Consider the following 14,755-nt stretch of genomic DNA (forward strand, 5'->3'; position numbering starts at 1 on the left):
CAGGCTGGGTTGCAGGCTGGGTTGCAGGCTGGGTTGCAGGCTGGGTTTAGCCCATGGGCTGCCGCTTGGGCATTGCCGTCTTGTTGTATTGGGTCTTTGTTTTATTTAGGACAGAAGTTTTTCAGATTGGGGCCGCTTTGGAAACAGAAATGTGCAGTGAAGTGGTACTTTGTCTTGGGAGTTTGGAAAGGACATTTCAGCTGACACGCGAGGGATTGCTTTGCAGAAGAAAGCGGAGCTTTCTTTCCCCTCCTGTATTACAGAAATGAACGTACCAAGAGATGCTGCTCTGGTACATGGAGAAAATAAACGTTCAGATTTGAGGCTGAGATTTGAATCACTTCTAGTATTATTTGCTTAGTATTTAGAAAAGCTCTCTGTTCAGCAAGCACGTTGTGTACATTTATTTAAGTAAATAGAGCAGTTCTCTTATGAGAATGCAGTCCTATCAGATTTTTAGATCTCCTGATCTTTTTTTCCCCCACAGAATTTGTCATTATTACCATTGCACAGACCTGCATGGGTAACATAGCTGCATATTCCATGCGTGTTTCCAATGATTCAAAAAACATTTTTCTTAAATGCCAGAGTAAGGATTTAAGTAGCTTTGTATCTTTAGATCTTCTCGTTATGTATTAACAGCTATGTAAAAAGCATCCTTTCTTATTAAAATGTCTTATACTGCTAATTGAATCTCTGAAGGGTTTTTTGTTTGGTTTTTGCTAAGTGTTACTGGGTTTCTGTTGGAGCTATGAGTTTACAGAAGGTAAAATCACAAAACCAGCATGCGGCTTAACTGGAAAGCTTTCCACCAAGTGGCAGGCTGCTAAAATCTGTGTGAAGAATCAGAACTGCTTTGGTGTGAGCAATGTTGAATGGTAAAATAAGAACCAGAGATGCAGCTCGAAGAAATATGACTTATCATGAGTTCATAAGATATTTCAGACAGCTCATAAGGAATTCAAGAAACATCATTTAGAATAATAAATGTCAAAAAACTTGAGTTGGAAAGGGGAAACTGGAAAATGCAAGAGCTTGCGCCTTGGTAGTTAGAATAGACTAGTAAGTCTTTCTTGCTGTAAGGTATGAAGGATCTGATGCCTCATGTTTGTAATGTCTGTTTTTCTTGGATAAAGCCCTGTTTCTCATTTGGAGGTGACTTAATTCTAGCTGCTGTCAGCCTTCCATAGAAAGGCTGGCATGAGGGAATTACAAACAGGAAAGTCCTTTTTCTTTGTGTCTCTCATGTCTTCCTCCTGAGTTCTCCTCTGAGGTAGGGGCAGGTGAAGTGGTCGTGGCTGACACAACTGCTTGAGATTCGTGACCTGTTGGCTATTCAGGAGGCATTACTGCCTTCACTTGGTTTGCTTTCTAAAACTTTCCTTGCCTCCTGGCTCCTACATTCACGCTGATGGAGTTGCCTCACTAAACCTGGTGTGCCATACTTTCTTCCATGTCTGTGCTGGCCTTTACCTGTGATACAGCTTGATATTGCCTTTTTTACTTCTGCTGAGTTGTTTTCCAGCAGCTTCACTTCCAGTGAGGCTTTTTCAGAGTGTTGGTATGCTGAGCAGAGGCAGTTCTCAGCTTTGTAAGTTACACAAGTGCAGGAGTGGCAGGTAAATCTCAACTGTTCAGAAATGGTTGTTGCTTATTAAATGTGCCATCCAAGTCCAGGAAGAAAAAGGAGGAACCTGGGACTATTATAAGAGAAACAATTAGTAAATTTCCATTCTTTTGAAATCTCTGTTTAATTGCATTGATCCTATTTCCTTTTTGGCAAATTGACTGCTGTCTTCTGGGATAATCAACATACATGAGATGTATAGGTTGTGTTTGTAGATGAGGATCTGCAGAACTTTCCACATAAATATCTACAACTGCAGATACTGAGTTTGTGCAGGCTTTGTCTTAAATCTCTGGATTCTTATCAAATGCAACTCATGTGAAGGATTTTTTTTCCTCTTCAGGTAAGGAAGCTCCAAGAGTAGTTTGGTTGGTTTTCAGGTCTTCTGTTTTGCAAACACAAATGAGTGCATTTTGAATGGCTTTTGTTTTGTTGCTTCAGATTTTTTTGTGTGTAAAGTAAAGCAGCTAAAAGGAAGTCAGCAACATCTGTGAAATTTGAGTACATTGATTAAAAAAATAAAATAAAATAAAAAAATGGTGTAATGTTCAGTCTTTTCCTTGAGCAAAAGCAAAGCTGGAAATGTAGATCCTTAGCTGAGTGATTCTATGATTCTTTTTATACCTGTGCATGTATTTATTTATGTATGTGGAATTTTTTTCCTTAGGTACTTCAATACAAGTGATAACAACTTGCTGTACTGGGGCCTTGATTATCCACCTCTTACTGCCTATCACAGCTTTCTGTGTGCTTATGTGTAAGTTCATTATTTCAAGTATTTCCTACAGTGGAGAATGCAAAGCACCAATTTCCCTCTTGTCTCTCCTCCCTGAGGAGTGAGAACAGGAGCTGAGAGCTATCAGTCTGATGAGATGGAAAGCATTGTTTGCTACTTTAAAGCCAGGGAAATAAATAAAATGGGGATCCCTGTTGCTTGAGGCCAGTACTGCTATTTTTGTCTCTTAATTATTGTGAGAGGAGCCGAAGGGTTTTGTTATTTTGCCAGGCCCTGAACTTTCATCAGATTTTGATACGACTTGAATTCTAGTCTTTCCCTGGAAGCTGTTGGATCAGTGATGTACAGAAAAAAAGTTGTAGGATTTGAGTGCGCTGCATGGGAAACCTCTCTTGTATTGAGAGCCTGGGTGACATTTGATGACTGGATATCATGTAAATAGAATTCTGTTGTTGGAATACTTTTTCCACAAGAGCTTTACTGCCGTTGGAATGAGACTTATGGAATAAGAATGTAGGTTAAAGTGCACAGGCACAGTTATGTGGGGCATCTATGTGAACTGTAAATGGTTTATATTTAATACTTAAGCATGGAAGGTATTTACAATTGTTTTTTTAAAAGTCAGTGGAACTAGACTGAAGGTAGTTAGCTTGTCCTAATAAATAGTGCATTCCCTTTCTTTTTAATAGCTGAATTCTATAGCATAAGCAGATCTAGTGGTGACAAAAACCTTTCATTGATCACTATTGCTTTTTGAAATATTTCTTCTCATTCATCTTAATACTTGGAATATGCTCCTGTGCGTGTCATCTTTATTACAGAAAGGAGTGTAGAGGGAAATGAGAACTGTCTCCATTTTGATGTGTCTGTACTTTGTTTTACAGTGCAAAGTTAATAAATCCTGATTGGATTGCTCTCCACGCATCTCGGGGCTATGAGAGTCAGTCACATAAGTTATTTATGCGTACAACAGGTAGGAAAATGATATTTCCTTTGGTTGTGGGATGCTCACAGTTCGGTCTGGCTTATTAATTTAGCATGCTTAATTTCATACACCTGTTTTCACCAGTTGCTCAGCTCTTCGACTTGGGTGGCTTTGCTGAAAGGTCTTTATTGTGAGCTTTTATACCTTACCTGGCAGTGGGAGATATTTGATGTTTTAAAGATACCACTTTTTTTTTTTTTTTTTTTTTTAATAGTCACTATTTCCTGGAAATAAATTTGTTAATAAGAAGTAGAAGTGTATTTTAGTACTTCTATGCTGGATGTCACCTCCATGCAGTCACTTTTCTGACCATTTGATTCTTTCAAACTGCTCTGACAGAGATAAGGGTAGAAAAAGAATGTAAGTAACTGAATTAATCTTCCTTTCAAAAGAACAACAAACAGTGCATCCAGTGGGCTTTTGTTCTCAGAGCACCAGATGCCAAATTACCTTGTTACTGTTTCCTAGCATTTAAACCTGTCCTTTGCTTCAGGTACTGATACTGTTGCAGAAAATGCTTTCTGATTACAGTGGCAGAACTTGCTGTTCATCAATAACTTTTCTGTACTTCATGAGCCTCTCAGTCTGGTCTCTAATAATCGATTGAATTGAAACAAAAAAATCTCTAAAACTTAATTATCCTTGAAATGATCTGTATTAATTCTGGAATCAACTCACTTGATGAACCACTGATAGATCCAGGAGTACTGATTAAACACTTCTTAAACAACAGCCATTAAAATAATGCATTAAAATAATTCAGAACATTCAGTGTCAGCTGTTCCTGTTACACCTTTATATTAAGTGTCAGCGTATTTGTTTTGCTAATGCCTTGGGTATATTTGTTTAATTGTGGCTTAAATCTGCAGAATTATTATTATACTAAATAACTGATGCCTTTATAAACATTTTCTTCTAAAGCCTGTGATGAAAAAAAGCAAAGTGTGTTTTTCCTCTTGGAATAATTGCACACTTTCTGAAATCTGCTTATAGAAATAATGTAAGCTGAAGCTTTTAAGGCAACAATCCAGAAGAATTCAGCTGCTGGTTTTGAGGTAATCCTGGGCAGATGAACCTGCTGGTTCTTGTCTCGCTGGCCCTCTTACAACTACTTGCTGTAGGCAGACTATGAAAACCAAGGCACTAATTTAGTCTGTTTGGCCACGTCCATAGTAGCTAACACAAAAATAAGTTGGAGTTTTTTTATAATCTAAAGCTTGTTACATACTTTTATGGCTTTGAACTATATATTCTGACCAAAAAAAAAAAAAAAAGCTTCATTGGATCTAGTTGTAGTCGATTTCTTTTGAGAATTAAGAATGCCTTCTCTCATTTCGGCATGTGAGGAACTGCAGTGTGCCCCGTTATTGACTGAGGCTGTGCCAGAAGTCAGGACAGCTGAACACATGGAAGCAGCAGCCTTTGGGCATCAGAAATGTTAGTGTTAGGAACATTATCTAGACCATTTTCTTTTTGTCCTTTAAAGTGTAATGACTCTGTTTATTCTAATGAAGAACTGTTGGGTATTGTAATGTTTGCTTGCCTGTATTTTTGCACTGTCTTATGTAAAATATTTAGATGCAGTGTGACTGCCAAATTTGAGCCGTCCTTGAAACAACAACGTACTGCAATACAATGTAAGACAATAGAAAAGCATATTCAGCTGAAACTGTAATGCCTGCCTCTTGAGCTTCAGGTGACTTGAGTGACTAATGTGGAGTTTTCACATTAAGATACAGCTGCAAAGCCCACATCCAAAGGTAGTCAACAGATCTGACTCCAGCACTCTGAGTTTTTACATGGGATGCAAACAAGATGTGGAACATCAGAAGGTTAAAGTCAAGCAGTAAAATATTCACAGCCCAGATGAACATAGGCGATGTAAATTGTGTTAAGATGAGTTATGAGGGAGGATTCTAATGTGAACTTTATCTTTATTTTTCAGTGTTTGTTGCTGATCTGCTGATTTATATTCCTGCAGTTATTTTATATTGCTGTTCCTTAAAGGAAACATCTACTAAGAAGAAGGCAAGTATCTGATATTTGTGTAATTAAAAGACAAAAAAATAAAAGCCATGGTGTCAAAATGATAGAAATTGAACAGGGTGAGAGTTGGTTAATGTCTAGAGCACTGGTGTCAATTCACATAAAACCAATGACAATCTGTATAGTTCATACTAGCAACTTTTCAGTGAAGAAAAAAAGCCATTAATTTATTTTACAGCAATTATTTTAAAGTCTTCAGTGCATCTTGTTATTGCTACTGAAGTTTAGTAGCCATGAACTACTGAATTGTATTTCTTTCTGAATGTACTGCTTGATTGGTAGAAACAAGATTTGAGCTGTGATGTTTGGACTGCTGTGCCTTGCACCCTGCTTGTGGCAGAACCAATTTTCTTCTGGAATAGAAAGTCTTCCCATTTTTGGAGTGGTTTTGAGGCTTAGGATGGGAGTGGGGGATTTCTGAGCTGGCTGGCAAAGAGCAGGCTGGGCTTCATTCAGTTCAGTGTTTTCTTGTTTATGGAAATTCTGTACCCATTTTTATTCCTCAAAATATTGCTGACAGAAGATTAATTGGAGAGAAAGATTCCTACATCTAGGATGCACCATGGAGGGGCAAATTTATCTATTGGAGTTGTAGTGTAAGTTCTTTATGTCTAATTCTTAAGCTGATTTTCTTTATTTTTTTGATCCTTCTGTTCAGGTTTCCAGTGCTCTCTGCATACTTCTTTATCCAGGCCTCATTCTTGTTGACCATGGACACTTCCAGTATCCTTTTTTGCAGTGTAGTGAAAGGAGTTTGCATTTATGAAGTAATGCTGCTCTTTCAGTAATTGTCTTTCGCTGGGAGGGAGGCAGATGATTTCATCTGAGGGGCCTCTGCCAACCACAGAGCAGAACTGGAGAGCAAACCGTACGTCTGGGATATATTGGAGATGAAGAGTTGCCATTGGGACAAATCAATCCAAACACAAATAATGTTCTTTCTGTGCCTCAAGCTTGTATTTCTGTCAGTCATTTTATTGCTGGAAGTGTCAATGGTAGTATGACTGAAAAGAAGGATGGCTTGTGCTCCTGTGATTTGTTTGGAAAAGGAATCGCCTGAGATCTTTTTGAGAGCAGAAGAGCACGTCAAGCACAGTAGTGTCAAATGCTCGTTTCTCTAAGGCGTGCCATTCCATCTTGTCCTTGCAGTTACTCAGGGCTGGATGCACGTTGCATAATGCTTAGCCATTTAGGAGTTAGGCATCTGAGCTGTGTCACTGGACCTAATTAGCGGAGCTAATTAGTCAGTGTTGGTGGTAGACACCCCCACATGTCAATCTTAATGTTTCTGTTCTTATGCCTGCTTTGCCCATCAGCAAGTAAATGTTGTTAGCTGGCTGTTCCAGGCTGTGCTGCTCAGTGGCAGCTCACGGAGGGACACAGTCCTGCAGGTGATAAATGTGGGCACTGAAGTATTTTAAGGGATGAAATCTCAGCATCAGCTAAACAAATTTACTAATTTGGATTTCTCTTCCAAGAAAAATACATTTTGGGCTTGGATGGCAAAGCATCTCAGAAAGAAGCTCTTGAAAGGAAGAAGAAAAATCATATTACTATTAGATATTTGAGTTACAGTTCAGGAATTCTGATATTCTGTTGTTGACCTGACCTAAAGGTATAGATCATCTTTAAACAGGCATCATGTACAGCCAGGAATAGGACGAATGCAGCTCATCTTAGATGAGAGGAGCTGGTAGAACAGTAGAAGGCCCGGGGTTTAGTTCTGATGTGTAAGAGAGATAAAAAAAGGAAGACAATCTGCTTGGCAGGATTTTTGTGTGTGTGTGTGTGTGTGTGTGTGTGTGTGTGCGTGTCTCTTATAGTGTATGGAATAAGCAGTAATGTCTGTAGGCTAACCTAGGGAATATTTGGTTTGCAAATACATACATAAATATCTTGAACCTTAATCACACTAATGTGCTGGAATAGGTTGTCAGTAGAAGCTGTGGAATCTGCAGCACAAAGTTCCTTAAGAAAAGATGTGTGACATCAGTAATGGCATAGGTAGAGCAGAGTGATGTACTGCACGGTCTCCTGTGGTCTCTTCCAGCCCAATGACTGTGAATAACTTTACTATTTGTCACCAGCTCCCAGGAAGTCAATAGGTTTACTTAACCTTAACTGCTGCTGCACATCCCTTAAAGATCACAGCTGTCGGTTTAACAATTTGTCAGCGTGAAATTGATGAGATCTCAAATATTTGTGGTGATTTTGGATGGGAAATTTGAGTGGGTTGGAAACAATTGAGATTATCTGAATGCGTTGTTATAGCTACTTCTACTGACAAGGAGAAAACAGGATAGAGAACATGAGCATATCTGATAGTTTCTGCCGTGGTGTGAGAGTAAGGGTAGGAGACAAAGCTTTGTCTTCTGTTGTATTTAATTGTAACTAACTTTCAGCCTTCAGCTGAGTTTAGGAACCTGTTTTCAAAATCCAAGGGATGTCTCTGCTTTTAGTTACTCTTATTCATGGTTTGTGCAGTTTCAGCCACTAAGGGATCTCCTGGTGCATGAGGGTGCGTTGTGCATGTAATATTGTATCTCACATACGCACAGCAGTCCTGGAGGTAAAGGATACACAATGTACATACCAACACTTGAATGTTCTTTAAGTATGTTTGTGAGAGGAGAGGCTCGTGAAAGCTTTAATTATGGAAATTCCATAGAAGAAACATTTATTCTGATGGATCTCACTGCATTTTGTTACTAGTTCAGCTCAAAGCTTGGTTGACTGACAATGTGTTACTTGTATAATTAACTTAAATGCAAGATTTGTTCTCATTTTTGCCCATGTAATTCTTGAGTTAAGTCTTAGAAGTATTTTTTTTTTTTTAAAGGCTTTAAATAGAAGTATTTCTCTGATGAAAATAACCACAACTGACAATGTGGTTTTTAAAACCAGGGGCAACTTACTTTGCATGTAATTTTACACTTGTCCCTCAGGGCACTCATTACTAATTTCCAGTACTGAGATGTGCATCTTGTCCTTAACATAAAAAAAAACATATACAACTCAGTGAGCCTTGGATTTGCCTTGTGGGGTGTGCTCTGCTTGTCTTATGACTGGGACCTTCTGGGGTCGGTAGCATTTTGCTTGGCCTTAAATTATAAGCAAATGGAACTCTACCATTCTCTGCCTTTTTTTTGCTATTTGCTTGGAAAATGTTTCAAGAAGGGACTGAAAGGAAAGGGGTAAGTGGCTGTAAAGCATTTGATTTTGCTTAAGAATACACTCAGGCAGCCTGGCACTGAGAATGTGATTCTCTTTATGTTCTCATTGCTGAATTGATTTCTAGTGGAAGATACCTTGTCCTAATGTGTTCCTCTCCCACAAAACAAGCGTTTCTTGTTGAAATCTACATGAAGTATTTCCACGTAAAGAGAGCAAAATCTCTTCAGCTGTCTCTCCTCAGGACTCTGCCTTCTGTCTGCTAGATTAAATGTGGGCTATGATGGGCAACCCGATGGACAACCAGATTAGATGGACAGCAGTAGCTCTCCGCTTCTCATGGAGTTGTTCTTGCTAATCTGGGGATGATGAGCTTTTCCTGTGGTACTGGTGCCTCTTCTTGTTCAGGCTGGTTACCTTCAGTTCTCTTTTTAAAAAAAGACTTAACTTATAAAGAAAGAACTGACTTTTGTTACCAGTAGCTGTCTTTATCGTCTCTGATGCAAACTTTTCTCTTTATTGCAGGTTACTGTTGTTAATTAAATTAGCAGGGACAGTGGTGGTTTCCTTTGCTGTCTGCTGGCTCCCATTCTGTACTGATGTGGAACAAATCATGCAAGTACTCAGAAGACTCTTTCCCATTGACCGAGGCTTGTTTGAGGCATGCATGTTTTCTTCTCCCCCACCCTGCTGCAAATGTTCTGTATTCTTAGATCCCTTGAGAAACCTTCATTGTGACCTTTAGGGATTTCATGTGGGAGACACACCACAGAACTCGTAATTTGAGATGGCTTCTTCAGCAGTCATTTCTTGCCAGTTATTTAATCCAGTATTTAACCCCAGCTCAGCTGGCATCTTCCAGGATATTATACGAGTAGACAACACTTATCCCATCATCAAACTCATACTTCAATCCACACATTTTTCCACTGAGATGGATTCCATAGTAATTGACAGTGTCAGAAGATATAACCTTAAATGTTAGCAGATTCAGTCTCTTTGATTCTGCTCAGCTTTTTTTGACAGGATTTAAGAGCAGAAACCAACTAATTTGAGTGCAGTGTAGATGTTCCTTTTTAACCTGACTCGTACTTTTAGTGCAAGTCTCCTCAATTTTTTCCCCAGAAGTCGTGGATCTGTTCTTTTCCTTTCCCCAGGCTGTTCACACTTGCATACTGCGCAGTGCTGAGTGCTGCAGCCTTGATCCAGTAAAGCAAGACTTGTTTACAGGAGTATCACTGGTACAGAAGTGGTGCTCCTTCCCAAAGTAACAGGGTGCTGTCGGTGCTTTGCTTAACATGGCACAAAACTTACTGTCCCGTTTGCAGAAGCCAGTTCTCAACTTCAAGTTGAACCCAGGAAATGAAGCTCTGACTTTTATTTCTTTTGATGTTGCAGGGATTTAAGCAAAAGCACATTGGGCTCATCTTGAATTTTCTTTTAATCTTCTTTAGATATAAATCATAGCTCAACTGTCTTTTTTTTTTCCTTGAGAATCTGAAGCTACTGTACTGCAGGCAGTGCTTTATTGAGGTGACAGCATTCTCACAGTATATGCTGTGGTTTCGCGTTGCTGTTTAATAAGCAAGTGCACAAAAGACCTCCTCAATCCCCTGAAAAACAACGGCCCTATTCCTTGGGAATTATCTGAAATTTATTAATAGTGTGGTGACCAAAACTATACGTTTTTATGCAGTTCAGAGTTTAAAAATAATGTTTGTAAGTGACAATAACCAGTGAGTCTGAAAAAGCTTCGGGATTTTAGTCTAATATTAGCCCAGATATTTTGTGAGTTGATGAGGGACTGACCTGCTGGATGCTAATCTAGATAAAATGAGAAATTGTCCACGTAAGCAATGTGCAGTAAATTTATACTGGGCTGCATGTAACAGGTTCTTTGAATTGGTTCCCATTTACAGAAGCAGTAACAAATGCTGATGGTTGTAAAATCAGATTGGCTATTAAGTAGTGTGTGTGCTGGTGCTGCCAAACCCTCTGTTCACTTGTAATCCTCAGTGGATTTGAAGCACATACTCTGTATTGCTGGTGAGCATATGAGGAAGGTGGCTCAGTTGTTGGTGCTGGTAGCTCTCTTGCTGTTATGTCTACACAGCTGTGTTTCAAGCAGCTGTTTAGGGATGAGTTTCATGAGCATGATAGCTGTAGTTACAAATTTAATTTTGAAAGTGATCCTAGCACAACTGCTAATGTCTTTAGACTTCTTGATTTATTAGTGGTTAACTCTGTCATTGCTAGCAAGCAGTAAGCACAGCTAAATACATTCAGGTATGTAATGAAATGTGACAGTGTACGGAATCTCTTCACGTTTGGGAAAGGTTTCGTACACCCATTGTTTAATCAGAGTTTTTCTAGGGACAGGTGGTTTTGAGCCTTGTTCTCATGAGATGTGTGATCTGTGACTTCAGTCGTAGGCTCTCGTGCTGGAGAACTATTTTGCATTAGAACATTGTTCAGCTGGGCTTTTTGAAACTCTGTATTTGACTGAAAATGAGAATCATTGGAGTTACACCTCAGATTATGATACATACTCACAAGTGTATTTTGGCAGTATTCATGGTTTAAAAAAACAAAAAGTCCCCCTTTCCCCCAACCCTCTTTCTGTCTCTGCCAGAAGCTTTAGTGGTGCAGTTGATGACTAATTGCCTGCTTGTTTGTTTGCTTCTCTTCCCCAGGATAAAGTAGCCAACATTTGGTGCAGCCTAAGTGTCCTTATAAAGATAAAGAATGTAATATCACCTCAGACGCAGCTCAAGCTCAGGTAATACTTAGCTGAAGTGCTCAAGGTGCATTTCATCTATGGTGCTTTTAGCAAAATCAGTAATTTTTTTCAATGCATTATAAGAAATGGGGTTTAGAATCTTGAAAAAATATTTTCTTTGTGTTTTTCTTCCCAGTGATAAATGGTTCCCCAAGTACTGTTAGGAGAACGGCTACAGAACTTCCTGCTTTTTTATATAGTGTTCTTTAGCTACTTGGTTGGCTAGGATTGAATTAAAATCTGCGTGCTTTCCTCTTTAAACAATAATTACAAGTTTTAATGTTGTCATTATATAAATATATATATAAAATACTCCAACGTTGGAATTCTTTTCCAGAGAAGCAAACGGTTTGGGTTTGATTTACAGCAGCTGAAATCCTCATGGAAACTATTCCTTTATCAAAAACGCTTCTACCAATGAGAACCACTCACTGCTCTCCATCTGTAGTTGTTTCCCTGAGTGATTATTATTATCTTTTTTTTAATTTCTGAAGATTGCTGTTAAATTCCTAAGGTGCACAGAGATTTCAGAAGTGGTTACGTGGTACAACTGAAGTAGTTGCTCATATGTTCAAACCAGTTTTCTTGCAAAATCCCTTAGTTTTGCTGTGACGTTCCTGAGCCTGCTTCCTACTTGTATCAAGCTGACTGTGCAGCCATCCCTACGAGGATTTAAATTAGCACTGGTAAGTGCATGTTTTTAATTGCTCCTTGTTGTGGGTCTGCCCCTGGCTGCTGCTGTGTGACCAACCGTTCTACTTAGAGCTGCCACACGTGCAGCACTGTGTGCCATTCAGTGCTGTGTTGGTTCTGCTGAAAAGGTGGTTTTAGAAGCATATTGCTGCTGGGGGTGGCTGGGAGGGTCTGACTGGTCTTTTACATCCAGACTTAAAATCTTAGCTTCAGTTTTTGGGAAGCTTAGCGTTGTATTTTTATTATCTACTTCTGAGGAGCCCCTACACAACAGATTCTTATGGAGTTGAATTTTTTTCCTTTCTTGTGCTTGTTTTTGTTTTTTTTAATGCATTGGCTGCAAAGTTCTATGAGAAGACTCACAGTGAGCATTGTAAGCTCATCAGTAGCTTGAAAAGAAGATTAGGCTATTTTCCCAAATGTTTGCATTTCAGTCTCCTCATATCTTTGAATTGATCAGCTGTCATTTATGTTGTTGTCACTTAAGTATGAAGTCATATTGCCTTGAAATCAAAATGTTATGGAGCTGATGCTCGAGTAATAAGGTAGTTTTCCATTTTTAATTTTACGTAAGTGCTGTTTGAGAGTTCATTGCAACGTTGCCTAAAGCCAACATGCAGCCTTCCTGAGCATTGCTGTGTATCTTCCAGCGTGTTTCTATTTGGCTGCAAAAAAACCCAACACATTGAAAACAGTTTGGGGTACTGGCTGTTGATGATGCTGTGCACGAGTGATGTTCACAAGCTGGGCTGTTGCTGCTGTGACTGAGGATGTGTAGCAATGTGTTCACGTGTTGGGGAGGCTTGTCAGTGGGTCTGTGAATGGGGCTGCTTTGCACAAAGTGTTTTCTGAATAATTCTGGGTAAGCCTTGTAACAGTGCTTTGGGGTGGGTTTTCTGTAGGTGTAGGTGGTTACAGAAGCGGCTTTGTGTACTTGCAAATTGCACTGGAGTAAATGTAGCAGTGAATTAGAGAAATCAGCTCACTTAACTCATACATCCATACAAAGTCTATGGCAGCAGAGAACCTAAGGCAGTGCTTTGTGCTGCAGTCACAAATGTAAATGTATCTGGTTTCCTTTTCTCAGGTCAGTTGTGCGTTGTCATTTTTCCTGTTCTCCTTTCAAGTACACGAAAAGTCTATTCTCCTCGTGTCAGTGTAAGTAAATTATTTTTCTGTATGTTCATTCTGGTCTTCCTCATCTTATTACTTACTGCATGCTGCTTTCTCACCTATAAATATAGCTGATGTTACATACACACTTGCTGTTCTGAGTAGCTTGTAAATGAGAATATATCAATGCAACTGTGCTGGTCTTTCCTGCTGTAAGCTCACTACCTGAGTCCTGCTGCAGGTGTTTGTGCTGGGCTGAACGTTCTGTGAGAGGCTTGGAGGAGCAGGGAAGCAGCAGAGCTTCCTGCCTGCCCGTGGGCCTTCCTCACTCAGCACGTCTGTGTTTGTGTGTCTCTTTTCTTTTTTTTCAGACCAGTCTGCTTAATCATCAATGAAATCCCTTTTATGGCCACGTGGTTTCTGCTTGTATCAACTTTCAGGTGAGTCAGACACTTCACGTCATTTTAAAAGTGTTCTTCCCTGATCCTATTAAGCACTGGTGTGTTCTTTTCTGCTTTCTTTGCACTTAGTGTAAGGTAGCTCAGTGTGCACTCACCTCTGTGCTCATGGTCTTCTAACAGTATGCTGCCTCTTCTTCTGAAAGACGGCCTGCTGTTGGCCTACGCTGTGACAACGCTGGCGTTCCTGTCAGCCTGTGTGGCTTCCTTTGCAATATTTGAGAAGACCTCAGCAAAGGACCTGCAGCTGAAGCCGTTCTCCCTGTCCCTGCGGGGCTGTGTCTCTTGGCTGAAGCCCTTTCCCAAGATTGTCAGGAATCTGGTGAGTAACTTGAATTCCTACCGCCCTCACTTAAAGCTCTTCGTGGCACTGAAATATTTGCACGAAGCCACGTTATGTTCATACCTGAATGAAGCGTCCTGCAGGGAACGCCGTGTTGTGTCGGGGTAGAGGTATGCTAAGTTATTTTTTTTCCTGTGGTGTCATCTGTGTGTAGATTGAAGGATACAGAGCACCCAAGTAATGGAAGGAGCAGCTTGTTGATGTGAGGTGTTAAATCAACGCTAGCTAACGCGTCATTGTGTCTTACAGTTCCTTCTGTCTGTAACCCTGATGGGCGTCCTGTCTGTGATGAGTGCTGCCATGCATCCTCCACAGAGGTTCCCGGATTTATTCCCTGTGTCAGTGTCCAGTATTTCTTGCTTACATTTTTTATTCTTTTTGGTGTATTTTAATGTAATCATACTCTGGGACTCAAAAAATAGTAGGAATCAGAAGAAAGTCAGTTAACTTGTGAAGACTGTGGACTGAGCTGTGAAAGGACAGTGGTTTTCGTGAGCAGTGTCTGACATTGCAGGTGAACTTGTTTATGATGTCACACAATTCCTGTAAGCTAATGAAAATTGGGAAACATGTTACACATGTAGCTATGAGGTGATCAAAGACCGTTCTAAAGGTGCATTTTAAGGAATACCTGGAAGTGAAAGTTGATGTGTTTTCTTCAGAACTGTAATACTTGTCGTTGCCTAATAAAGGACCAATTTTGAACGTTAAAATGTCCTGGCTGTATCAGCAAAGCAAACTGTTCTGTTGGCTTTCACGTGGTTCCCAGCATAGAAAGCACAAGTAAGTCGAAACAGTGTGGGT

General features: G+C 39.8%; 1 protein-coding gene across 4 annotated transcripts in view; it reads left to right on the plus strand.

The window, feature by feature from the left end:
- The window catches only part of ALG6 (ALG6 alpha-1,3-glucosyltransferase), a 20,650-nt gene extending 5,986 nt beyond the window's left edge, over positions 1–14,664 (plus strand). For all 4 annotated transcript variants that reach the window (XM_042874166.1, XM_042874165.1, XM_042874164.1 and 1 more), the window contains exons 4-15: positions 2,295–2,384; positions 3,248–3,336; positions 5,294–5,376; positions 6,053–6,117; positions 8,403–8,588; positions 9,091–9,226; positions 11,259–11,344; positions 11,946–12,030; positions 13,125–13,195; positions 13,522–13,590; positions 13,732–13,930; positions 14,201–14,664. In XM_042874166.1, the coding sequence (XP_042730100.1) occupies positions 2,295–2,384; positions 3,248–3,336; positions 5,294–5,376; positions 6,053–6,117; positions 8,403–8,588; positions 9,091–9,226; positions 11,259–11,344; positions 11,946–12,030; positions 13,125–13,195; positions 13,522–13,590; positions 13,732–13,930; positions 14,201–14,398 (1,357 nt within the window). In that variant the 3' untranslated portion in view covers positions 14,399–14,664. The remainder of the gene's footprint in view (positions 1–2,294; positions 2,385–3,247; positions 3,337–5,293; positions 5,377–6,052; positions 6,118–8,402; positions 8,589–9,090; positions 9,227–11,258; positions 11,345–11,945; positions 12,031–13,124; positions 13,196–13,521; positions 13,591–13,731; positions 13,931–14,200) is intronic.
- Positions 14,665–14,755: the final 91 nt, after the last annotated feature.

Source organism: Lagopus leucura, unplaced genomic scaffold (genome assembly GCF_019238085.1).
Source record: "Lagopus leucura isolate 7727_CA_CO unplaced genomic scaffold, USGS_WTPT01 Super-Scaffold_100009, whole genome shotgun sequence".
NCBI lineage: Eukaryota > Metazoa > Chordata > Aves > Galliformes > Phasianidae > Lagopus > Lagopus leucura.